Source organism: Drosophila sechellia, chromosome 2L, assembly GCF_004382195.2.
Source record: "Drosophila sechellia strain sech25 chromosome 2L, ASM438219v1, whole genome shotgun sequence".
Classification (NCBI taxonomy): domain Eukaryota; kingdom Metazoa; phylum Arthropoda; class Insecta; order Diptera; family Drosophilidae; genus Drosophila; species Drosophila sechellia.
In genome coordinates, this window is record NC_045949.1 from 11,984,648 (window position 1) to 11,996,938 (window position 12,291).

General features: G+C 39.3%; 1 protein-coding gene across 4 annotated transcripts in view; it reads left to right on the forward strand.

The window, feature by feature from the left end:
• LOC6617729 (CUGBP Elav-like family member 2) overlaps positions 1 to 12,291 on the forward strand; it is a 105,244-nt gene that overhangs the window by 32,431 nt on the left and 60,522 nt on the right. For 3 of the 4 annotated variants that reach the window (XR_004361205.1, XM_032714060.1, XM_032714062.1), the window contains exon 2: positions 1,526 to 2,419. The exons of the other annotated variant lie outside the window; for it this stretch is intronic. Coding sequence is in view for 2 of the 3 variants with exons in the window: in XM_032714060.1 (XP_032569951.1) it covers positions 1,737 to 2,419 (683 nt within the window). In the remaining variant the exon portion in view is untranslated. The remainder of the gene's footprint in view (positions 1 to 1,525; positions 2,420 to 12,291) is intronic. 4 annotated transcript variants of the gene reach the window in all.

The following is a 12,291-nucleotide window of genomic DNA, read 5'->3' on the forward strand; positions in this document are numbered from 1 at the left end:
GCCGGGAACAACCAGCTCCTCCGTGTATCTGGGAGTAATATAATGCCATGTAATAAGGAAGTAACATTTACAAAAGCCAACTGCTTGCAACAGTCAAACAAACACATGGACACAACGTCGTGTACGGTAGTGTGTGTGTGTGTTTTAGATGCATTTGTGTGCTTATGGAAAAGCGGTCGACGCGTGTAAATTGCAAAGAGTGAAATCTTGTAAAAGGCAAATTCCTTTCAAATGCAACCATTGCTACGGATGCAGAAAGGATGTGTGTGTGGCAGGGAGAACTACTTAAAGTTGCAAGCCACTAGACTGAGCAGTACTGCAGTAGTATCCTTAGTAGGAGTAGACGATGTGCTGAAATTTACACACCGCATTCAAGTTGACTTTTATAGTATGTCATACAACAAAATCCCAGGGACGATATCGCCCATTCACTCAGCCACCCACTCGGCACTGCACTTTTTCTCCATCAGCACCTCAATCATTGCTGGCAAAAGATACTAAGCAAACTTTGTAGTTTTTTGTAGATATAAAACTGCTACAGCCACGCCAACAATGGATTTTTGTTGTAAGCTGCCATTTGATTGAAGATATAGCAGGTGTTGAGCAGAGTGGATAAGGATTCTCAGAATATAGGATCAGTTGGAGCTTAAGAGTTTGTTTTTAGCACAAGTGTGTTCAAATTTGGCAATATATTCTTAATGGAATTTCTTACACTTCTCTGGTGACAATATATTTGGGCTATCTTGATTAATTTCTTGCCCCTAAAACGTTATTCTTTAACATTTTAATTAGATATTATATTAAAACAGATAAGCATTTTCCTTGTCAACTTTGAAAGCAGAACTTAAAATAAAATAATAAATGAATATTCATTTTGTAGCCGAGCATGTGTGGAACGAATTCAGTTTGCTAAAAAGGTATTACTTTGGCATTCCTCTTGATTTCCTCATTTGAATGTGTCCCCCAATTATTTTGACCACAGAAGCCAGAAGAGCGACTTTTGCCCCTCGAGATGTTTGTGTTTGTGGGGGGGTGGCCATGTGGAAAGTGGGCGGCTGCAATGATGGCCAAGGGGCAATGGGCGACGTGGTGGACAAACAGTGCACACAATGTGAGTGGTATCCACACTCCAGCACAGTGCATCCTCTTATCCCTGAAACCCCTTTTCTGCCTTTCAAGCTGCCTGGCTGGCTGGCCCTCTTTTCTAGTTCAAGTGTTTGCATTTTACGACCACCGACACAGACGGACACACACACAGACTGACAGCGCACACACACATACACACACTAACCGGGTGCTTGTGTGGGTGACTGAGTGTGTGCGAGTGTGTGTGAAATGGTTCTTTATTTTCGAGTTTGTGAGCTTAAGTGAAATGTAGCTGACCTAAGCTGTAAAATAAACAGGGAATATATATTGCATGTCTGAATGCCTCAAGGTCGCATCCACTCATATATCTACCTTAACTAATAAATATTCATTTAAATTTACTAATCCATTGCAATTTGCCTCTTAACTTCTCCTTCAGGCAAATTATAGGCAATAATTTACAATTTTAAAAAAGCTTAAAGTAAGGAAACCAAGAGGACACCAACCAGAAGCTCCTAGTGGCGAAGCGAAGGGTTTGAGGTCGAGGACTCAATAGCAGAATCTGCATGTCAGCGAATAACCCACCGCAAGGCGAAAGATTTCAGATCGATTATAGCCACAACTTCTGATCAATCAGCGGATCCATTAAGATGCTCAGTTCGTTGGACGCGCTGGCCGGCAAAATAGCCACTGCCACGCCCGGAACGGGGGCGGTAACGGCGGACAGCAAGAACACACAGTCGCTGCACCATCACCACCGCCTGGACTATGATTACTCGGCGGTTGAGATTGAACCACCGGCGGAACAACTGGCCAATTCCCCGCGCAGCGAACGGGAGAGACTGCAGCAGGCCCAACAGGCCTACGAGCAGCAGGCCCAGGCGGAGCTGGAGTTCGGTCTCGCGGAGGTGGATGCCAAGCTGACGCAGCTGAAGAGCAGTCATAGTCTGCAGCACCACAATAGTCACCACCACCAGCTGCAGCGCCATACGCCGCACCAACAGCAACAGCAGCAGCTGCACCACCATCAGCCCCACCACAATCACCACCACCATCATCCGTACCAGCGACCCAGACCCACATCGCCACCGCAACAACAGACGTCCTCCTACCAGCAGCAACTTTCCCAGCTGGCCGCTCTGCAGGATCACCATGATCTCCTCCAGACGCAGCAGGAGCTCTTCCACAAACAGCTGGCCACCATGCAGGAGTACCAGCGGGAAAGGGAGCGAGAACGGGAACGTGAGCGGGAACGGGAGCGGGATCGCAGCAGCTTCATTGATAACAGCGATTACGATTCCCAGACGGAGTTCAAAATTTGTCTGAGGGATAGGTGAGTGTGCGAATGAAGAACTAAAATCAACTCACACTAACCCATAACAAAATGTTCTCATTATTAACTTTAACAATTTTCTTGTTTTTTGTTTAACATATCAATGTTTAACGTAAGACCCAATTATTTATTATAACCTTTATCCTTTTGAATTTTTATTTATGACAAACACACTGTCAATATAAATATACTTTTTTATTGTCCTTACATCATAAAACATACCAATTTAATTATATTATTAGTAATTATATTGTTCCTTTTGGAAAAAACTGCATATGATTTAGAATTTTAAAAGCGAACTACAACAAACAATGTAATTATATTACGATTAATTTTAACATAATATTTCTATGTGCTCTCTGATATATAAATCCATTTTTCATGATATCATTAATCATAATTTTCACTTTTTAACGAGCTTTTTCCCTTCACATAAGAAACTATAATAACAGCAATTGTGAACCATTTCCATTTGGTTTTTCCTGCATAGTTTTAACTGCATTGCATGTTTGCGTGCGGGACTAGAATGCTTTTTGAAATCCAACTAAATTCATTAACAGAAATGCGCGAGAAGCTATATATTTATAGGAATTTAAATATATACAATATACAAGCGATACAAGAAAAATCCATTAAAACCATCATCATCATTAATGGGTAAATGCTTAAATAAACATCATATGCATTTAATTTTTGAGAATTTTAAAGTATTTTAGCTCGCAGTCTTGGGTTTTTTTTTTAATAATTTAACTAAATTTTTCTTAAACAAAAAGGGCTCTTTTCCCTTCCCTCGAACTTGTTTTCTCCATAGGTGTGTGTGCTGTCATGTTGTTTTGTATCCTCCAGTGTAAACACGCCGAGAAATCAAAATCCAGAAACACGCACCTTGGCAACGCCTTGAAGCACCTGCATGGCATCGCGAGCCGGAAAAACAAACCAAAAATAATAAAAACATTTGTAATTTTTGGCCAAACGAAAATGTCACGTGACAAATTGCCGCTGGGCGAGAATATGTGTGCATATGTGAGCCAAGTAGGAACGGAAAATCGTCTTACGGTGGTTAGGTTAACTTAAGTGAGTTCGAAGGTGTAGGTGTGAGGAAAATCGAGTTTTCCGAGCACATGCTCGACACGAAACCGTGCTCTTTCCTTTCCCTTCCTCACACCCAAATATCCCCGCAGACACGCGACAGGCGGCGTTATTATTCACATTTGTTTGGTCTTAACTAATTTAATGTGTAATATCATTTGACATATTGTTTTCATGTTTCTGCCTTTGATTTGTGGCCCTGCCAAGGGTCTCCTTGCCATTGCTTTTACCCATTTTCCCATCCCACACCGTCTGAGCCGCCTTATCACACATGCAAATAGTTGGCGCCCAAGGAGGCGCCTTTTTGACAGTTACCACCTATACTAGAAAACGCTCTAGGATATCATTTATAAACAAAAATAGATTTGGAAACTAGAGATGAGAAATTGAGAATTCCATAAGCGATAGATACTTACTTTGATAAAGATTGGTCAATTTTGGGATTATTTTCATGAAATACCTTCCTAAACAACGTACGTTTGTTAAACAAAATATTTTCAAAATTAAATATTAGATCTCTATTTATCCTTCTAATGTTTAACATAACACACTACCATCTCTAACGTCTTTCACAAAAAAGGCAAACAATGCGTAAATTTTTTATTACCCACTGAGTATGACATTTTATGTTTACTACCCTAGCAATTTACAACTTTGGCTGGCTATTTTCGTTGCCTCCCTTCGTTCTGCGCATTTTATGGCTATTTTAAAAAGCTTTGACATTTGCGTGCCTGCAATTGTGGCCAAGTAAAATGGCGAAATACCAAATCGTTCATTGACTTTAAAGCGCGTGCTGCAATGCAATTAGCTCGAGGTAAATGTAATGTTGCGCTTGCATGTGACATTCAATTAGTTGGCAACTGGGCGCTGGTGCTTCAGATAAAGCAGATATTAAATAAATCGCGACTCATATAATAATGGTTCATCCCCAACGGGAGAATTCCCTGCTGAAAGTGAAATGACTATTTGTTCTAATGCGCGACAAAACAAACAACAATAAACAGCACAGAAATGTAGGAAACAAAAAAAAACAACACAGTAGCTAACAGTGCTAAACAAATAGAAGTGCAAAAACAGAACGCAGAGTGGTTTTTCATTTATTAAAGTGGCCAAGAGTGGGTGGTTTGTGTGAGTTGAGGAGCTTTGGTCATATAAGCAAATAATGCCCAGCACATGTGAATGCAAGGATGTTTGGAGGAGGTCTGCAAAAGGACTCTGAGCAGGCAGTGCAGCTCTTCGGTGGCTTAAGGTAAGGCGACAATAGACTGCGAGAGCCAAAGGAAGGGATATTATAAAAGAGGGAAATTTCAAAAGAAAATGTTCACGTAGAAAACTTAAAAACCATATAAGTTATAAAAATATTTTATTATATTTGAGGTATTCAACGAATTTTCAAGTTTCCAGTCTTTACTATAATTTCATCCTAGAATGTTTGTAAAATTTTGCATCATAATCTGAAGGTCATTTTCTTGAATTTTCCCAAGTACATTTTTCTTCCCTTTTCAATTTTACCTCCCTACCTTCTAGCAGCCAACAAAAGCAGCTGAAAAGAATGCTGCGCTGCTTTTTCTTCTGGGCCTTATAAAAAATACAGAAAAACGCACCTACAACAATTTTTTCCACATTTTTCCACCCTGGCCGTCTATTTATAGACCCATTCTTGCATTGCATTTCACTTTGCAGCGTTCTCGGTGTTTGTATCATTTCAATTGTTGCTGCTGCTTTTTGCCTCTGTCGTTGTTTTGTTGTTTGTTTATCATGCCACCCACTCGCCAGCCCCAGAAAACACCCAACTTTTCTTTATTCGTGGGTTTATGGGTGTGTGTGTGTGAGTAAGTGTGCGAGTGTGTGTGTGTGTGTGACCCGGGAAAAGCTAATTTAGCTGCTGGCTGAGGGACATTCAAGGATAACCCAGTGAGTAAGCTCAGCTCCCGCGACTTTTTGTGGGTTTTGTTCTAGTGAAATCGAAATCCAGTAGACAAGGGGCAGTGCATCCATTTCCCTGCACACTGAACGAAAAAAAGGTGTTCTTGATTTCAAAAAAATCTAAAAAATATATTTTTTCTTCAAATAAACTAGAGGGAGATATAAATATGTTTTTAGTCCTTAATGTAAGTTTTTTATGCACATTTAAGGTCCTATTTCTCTCAGTGCCTGCAAAAGAATATATGCTTGTGAATGAGACAGGACGCGTCAGATGTTCTATGTTTGCCATTTGCATAGTTGCAATTCGAGCCAACATGCATTTGTGTTAGTCATGTGTGTCTGCATACTTTTCACCTTTATTGTTTTATGAAAATTTTATTTGTAAAAAATATGTTAAATATTTGTTCGGATGTGTGTTAGTTGGCTTGAGTTGACTTGCATCTGCTCACTTTTTTCCGAAATTTGTTATTTAAATAAAAATAGAAAGTTGCATATAAATTACGAGTGCATAGTTCTATGTATGTAGTTTTAGTTAGAGGAGAATGAGAATTTTGCAAAAATTGTTTTTACGCGCTGGGGAATCTTTTCACATAATATTTAAATATTGAATGTCTTAATAAAATATTTAAAAACGATCAGTGAAATATGCTATTTGCATTGTGTTGTGGGCATTTAACAATAACACGGTAGCACAATAATATTTTTCGATAAACATTACTCTTTCACAAATGCCACAAAGTGAATGAAAATATATCCAGCGTTTTATACAAACGAATATTATTTGTTCAAATGCTGGCCAAAAATTTGATTTACAAAATATAATTAGATGGGGGCAGTTTGCGGGGTCAATGCATAAATATTACATTTCCAATTTTAATGAGCAGCAATCAAATAAACAAATAACAAACTTTCAACCAGTAAAATACATTTTATATAATTTGTTAGGCTGCAACCAAAATTGTCGAGGGGAAATTGGTTTGGGTTGCCTGCGGGGGGTTCGACCCCCTTTTTTTTATTATATTTTCACTCGATTTCTGCTGTTGGTTTTATTTTCTTTATTTTATTGTATTCAAGTGCGGTTTGTTCCCTGGAAAATAACTCAGCTCGTTAACTGCACAAATAACATGTCAGCACTTTTCCTTTTCTCCCATTCGACCTCTGGTTGCCGCAAATTTGCGGAGTCGTCCCCGCCATGAATTCAGTTCGCTTTTGGTCTGGCCATCATTACTCAAGAGTCCTTAAACTCGGGCCAAATAAAAATAATAAAGAAAAAAAGGGGCGGTAGGGATAAAAACACACGGCACATGGCCATCTGAAGTGGTTAAGTCAAATAAAACAGAGTTCGCTTTTGAGTGGGTTGTTGCCCTGTGTGTGTGTGTTTTTTAATGCCTGACCAAATGTATTAATCACACACTCGAAAAGGGAGAGTGGACCTCACCCATTCGTCTGCAAACTTTTCCTCGGAAACACCATATCAATGAACCCTCCAAATCAATAACTAAAGGTTCTCCACACCAAAAAAATTAGTAAATGAAATTGCTGCAAATGTTGATTCTCGGTTTATTTTATGTTGTGGTTTCTCCTCGGTCAGCAAATAGCAAAAAGCAATTGGATGCGATCGCACATAAAATAAAATATAAAGCTATAAAAAATATGGCTGGGCGAAAAAAAGAGTGAAAAGTGAAAGCAGTCGCAGTCTGTTGGTGCAGAAAACATTAATAAAATGGCGCCATTAAGTATGCTATAGTTTTTTTTCTTAGGTTTGGTAGGTCTATCTTTAAGGTTTCTAAGCCAAATATTAAAGTTTTACTATAAGTAACTAAATATATATCCCTTAAAATATCACTTCTTTAGAATCTTCTTTTGAATGTACCTAAATATTTAATTTTCATATTAAAAACTATCAACTATCCCTACCATCGAGAGTAAAGTGATAAGCCCTTTCAATGTCCTTCTACTTTTTTTTTTTTAAAACCCCTTAAATAAAGTATTAAGGTATTAAGCTCTTCGTTGTTTCTAAGCCAAGTTCAATCCCTTTTTTATTCGTTTGCCTTTTCTATTTCTATTGCATGCAAGCGCCTCGAAAATTGCGGTTAGTTTCGGGTTTTTCTTTTACCATTTTTTGGTGTTTGCTCTCTGGTACACGCCAAATGTGTGTGTGTGTGTGTGAGTGTGCGTTTTTGAGTGTGTGCTTGGTGTGTGTGTGTGTGTCGGGTGTTTGTGTAACTGCGTTTGCGGTCTTCGACTGCTTCAGTGGAAAAACAAAAGCTGGAAAGCTGCGCTCGCTTTTCCCCTGCACAACCTTCGCCATCGACTCGAAAATCCCCATTTCTTATCTCACTTCTACTCGACCCACACAAGCTGTGGCCCGTCTGAATATCTACACTGAGAAAAATTCAATTAATTCTCTTCTTGCTTACTCCAATTTAAAAACCAAATCCTTTAAATTCTCCATGATGGTTTAGATACAGAACCTTGAAGTACGACTAAGTATTTCATTATTAAAGCTAAAACTAAGAATAGTTCATAGATTTTAAATCTTATTTTTGCTTTTTCCGGTGCACTTCACTTGCTTTTCCCCACTCCTTTGGCCTGCATCTGTCGGTTCATTGATTTTGGTGTGGAAATGAACTTTGCTGGTTTTTTCCTAAAACCAAAACCCCTCTTCCCAACTTCCTTCGCCATCGTCTATGTATGTATATTTCTACACTAGTTTCTTATAGGTGGTTTTTGGTTTTTGTTGGTGGATTTTCAGCACTTTGTAAGCATTATTTGTTTTCACTTTTATTTATGTTGCGGTTCGCCTTGTTTAGTATGCAATTTTTGGGTGTTCAGACCAAAAGTGTGAGCAAATGAAAGTTATAAATATAATAGTTTTACTATAGTGCAGTTTCAGATAACTAATCGAAACAAGTGGTTGTTTTATGAAATATGCAGTACTCATACTCACTCGGTATGTTAGTATTGGCATTATTCAAAAACCAATAGCAGGCTTTTTTAATCCTCGTAAAAGGTTTAAACGAAACCCAGTTCAATGTCAAATAAAGTGCAGACTTATTCACGCCCCACTGGCCACGCCCACTCTCAATCCTTGGCACACCTTTCATCTCCAGTCCATGACATTGATGGTGGTGACTCCTGTTTTATTTGTGCAAAAACATTTTCATAAATTAAAACGACGCGTCAGCGGCATTGCATAAAATTCCAAACACATGACGTACCCAAAATGAGTTGCAGACAAACGAAAGCCCCTTTATTGGTACACAGGAAAAAACCAGGACTTCGTATCACATCTTTTACAATTCAATGAGCAGCTTAACTAATTAAATTTGATTTAAATTTCCAAAATTAAGAAAAAATCTATTTAAAATCTATGATATATGTTCTTTAAATAAATTCCAGTGTTTTGAGAACAGCACATGAGAACAATTAAAACAGAAGCGCCAACAATTGCTACCCTGTGATCCAGTCTGCTGTTGTTCGTTATTACCTTGGAGATTAATTAATTGCGAGGCAGAAATATGCTACAAGTTCATATCCCTTCCGACCCGCTGACTCCACTTTTTCAACCCGTCGAGGCCTCTACAACTGTCAGTCATTTCCTGCTCCACCCACTCGCCTTAACTCTTATCCTTGCATTTATGAGTCGGAATAACAAAAACAAGGGAGTGCCCCTTCCCCCTCCCCCACCCTTGCCAGTAAAAAAAGGAGCAACATCCATGGTAATTTTCGGGCTCGTTTTGTGTCCCTACCCTTCCAGCGAGCCGCTTTTGTTTATGGGTTTTCTTTTATAAAGTGGAAAATTGCAGACAGCATTGTTTGTTATTTATTGCCATTTTGATACGAAACCTTTTTTCGTGCCCCATAGTTTGCCATCTTTATGGGGGTTCCGCAGATATGCTACTGCCATCCACATACAATCGTTTTTGCCTGGCTATATGGGTATCGAAGGCAATAACAAGTCATCAATATGATTGAAGGTAACAAGCAGGAATTTATGTTAAATAACCAATTATGGACAAACAAATCAGACCTTGAATAGACTTGGCTAAAATATTCCAAAACTAGATATTCCACTCTTCGGAGAAAAAACGTCAAATTACTGCATTGAAACACAATCATTTATTTAGCTGATAATCCAATCCACTTGCTGCCCCACTGATTACCCAGCACCACCTTATCCGCTCAACCATTTGGCCATGCTAACTCAATCAGGACTCTGAAAAATCGCATAGCCAACGCCCTTTTTGGCCCAAACATTTTACCTTGTCAACCCATTTTAGCGTTGAAATCAATTTGACAAAAGCCACATAAATTTAAATAAATTGCGGCTGCACATAAATTTCGACATTGAGAAGGAGGCCAACTTAAGGAAGCGAGGCGGCGAGTCATTTGCCATTGGCCGGGCCAACAAAAAAAAAAGGGCGAACAGGCCACCGAGCTGGGGGTTTTATAAACCGAAATACAAATAAACTTGCCGACGAACGACTCAACTAACAAAACAAACCCAACAGACTAGAGCAGAAAAAGAGGCTAAAATGGCAAACTAAAAAAGGGGTTAGGAAAAGTGGTAGAGGCTCTGTGTAAACTATGGGAAGTAGATTGGGTGGCGAGGGGGTGCACCCACCCACGGAAATGGAAACAACAAATACAATTTGAGCTGAGAAAATCAAAATGAAGCATAAACAAACACAGGCCAAAAGCAAATGGAGCCAATAATAGAAAAAAATGTACGAAGAAAAAAAAAAAACTAAATAAAGCATAACAAGCAAAGACGATTTCCAGATATATTCGATTTTGGGCGGTGGGGGGAAAAACTGAATTCAGGAAAGTGTATAAATGAAAAGAAATCGAAACCATTTCGACCAAAGTTGCGGGCCAAGGGAACGTGAACGATAAGCAGGCAGGAGTCAAACGCAAACAGCACAAACGGACCAAAATCGAACCCGGGGCCAGCCAGCATAAATGAATCCTAAGCAGGCAAGTGCATGGCACAGTGGGTCAAAATACGTAATTTCTGTAAAAAGAAATGTCAAAATATGGAACAAATCAACATGAAGAAAATTAAAGAAAAGTGCAAACTAAATGCTCACTTTAAGTAAATTAAAAATGCATCTCACAATGAAAAACATTTACTAGTTAAATCGTGTGTAAGAACTTTCGTTACTTATCCATAATTTTGTAATACTGTGAATTCCTTTAGCTTTAACTAAAGAATGAAACCCCACACCCACTGTACGAACACAAGTTTCCGAATCCGGCAGCGGTGAATAGGGAACCCCTTGGGGAATTCTAGCTCAGTCTGTCCCGGGAAGAGCTGCGTCCTGGCCACGTCCTGCCACGGATTGGACGAATCCTGGTCCGGTCTGTTCTGTTTTTGGGCGTGGCTAACAGGCAAAAGGGCTTTTCATAATATTTTTAGACATTTGACTTTTGATTGAGCGCATTACACGCGATTCAAATGGGAAGACAGCGGATGGGAATGGAGGTCCGGGCTTACATTTCAACTGAGGCAATTTATTTGGCCCGCATTTCCTCAGTTTTTCGCAGACCTGCTCCTCCTCTTTGCTCCTTTCTCCTTCGTTGGCCATAAAATTAGATTGTCCTGGCTTATGCAAAGGATTTGGCTGGCTGTTGCTGTCGCAAGCATTTGGCTGCGTAGATTGGCACAGTATTTTATTGAAAATCTAAGTTAAATATCTAAACGACGGTGTTTTATTACCTGATTTCCTTTCGCTCCCGCTTATTTTAGAGTGACTCGCCATGTTTAGCGAATGTTTTACATTGGGAAACTAAGTCAGTTGGTTGAGCAAAGTGGTTTGGGTGAGTGGTGGGGCTTACTGGGATGAAGTGGATCCGTTTTAGGTTCAGATTTTGAGGTGGGTTAAATGGTTTCAAGACTTTGGGAGTTATCCCTAGGAAGATATACATATTTCTGGGCTTTGTAAGGTGATACTATCGAGTTTTGGGTTTCAGATTTGATTTCAGCAGGGAAATAAAATAAGAGGAAATGCAGTAAACGTGCCTGTATTATTTTCTTCAAAACTTCATACTGCACCACATAATCAAACTCAAATAAAATAAACCCACAAATTTGCGCCCTTTTATTGTCAGTCCTAATGGGGCTCTTAAAAAGTGGTCTTAAAGAAATTAAATTTTCTAAAAACCCGCCACCCTCTAATTCGTCAAGCAAATGACGAGCAAATCCGGGAAAATTCTTCGGTAAGCAATGAAAAGTGAAAGTGACAGAAGCGCCTTAATTTTCAACTTTTCGCAGCGACTTTCCCACCGTTTTCCTCACCCAATTTTTCGGCTGCCTTCAGTAGAAAAAAGGGGCCTGTCCTCAAAACGTTCGCTGCGACTTTTTGTATGTTTTTATTTTATTTCACAAACGTCAACTTCGACGTCGCTGACTGACTTCCTTCCGCTTAGCTCATTAAACACCAAAAAAGTAAAAAAAAAATTCCTCGAATCAGCACTCCCCTTCAGTCTGAGAAAACTCACTCTGTTCCTCAGACTTTTGCAAAACGAAATGTGTTTTTTACTTTTTTTTTTAAGAACGAATTTTCTGCTCGTCATAATGGCCGCATTGAAGGCACCCCGGGGAAAATATCAGCCCCTCTTTACTCCTTCGGCATATTTATTCGCCGTGTTTATGTCCCCCCTGCCCCATGCCATTCAGCATAATTTTATTTGTTTGCTTAAAAAAGAATTAAAAGCGGTTTTCTGCTGTATTTTATTTTTTATGTTCGTTTTTCTTCCTTGTGCTTTTGAATGCGCGAAATTGTTTTTTATGTGCGTCTGCGGTGGCGGAAAATTTCCTTGAAGGGTGAGGATTAAGCGAGCAACTTGAAAGG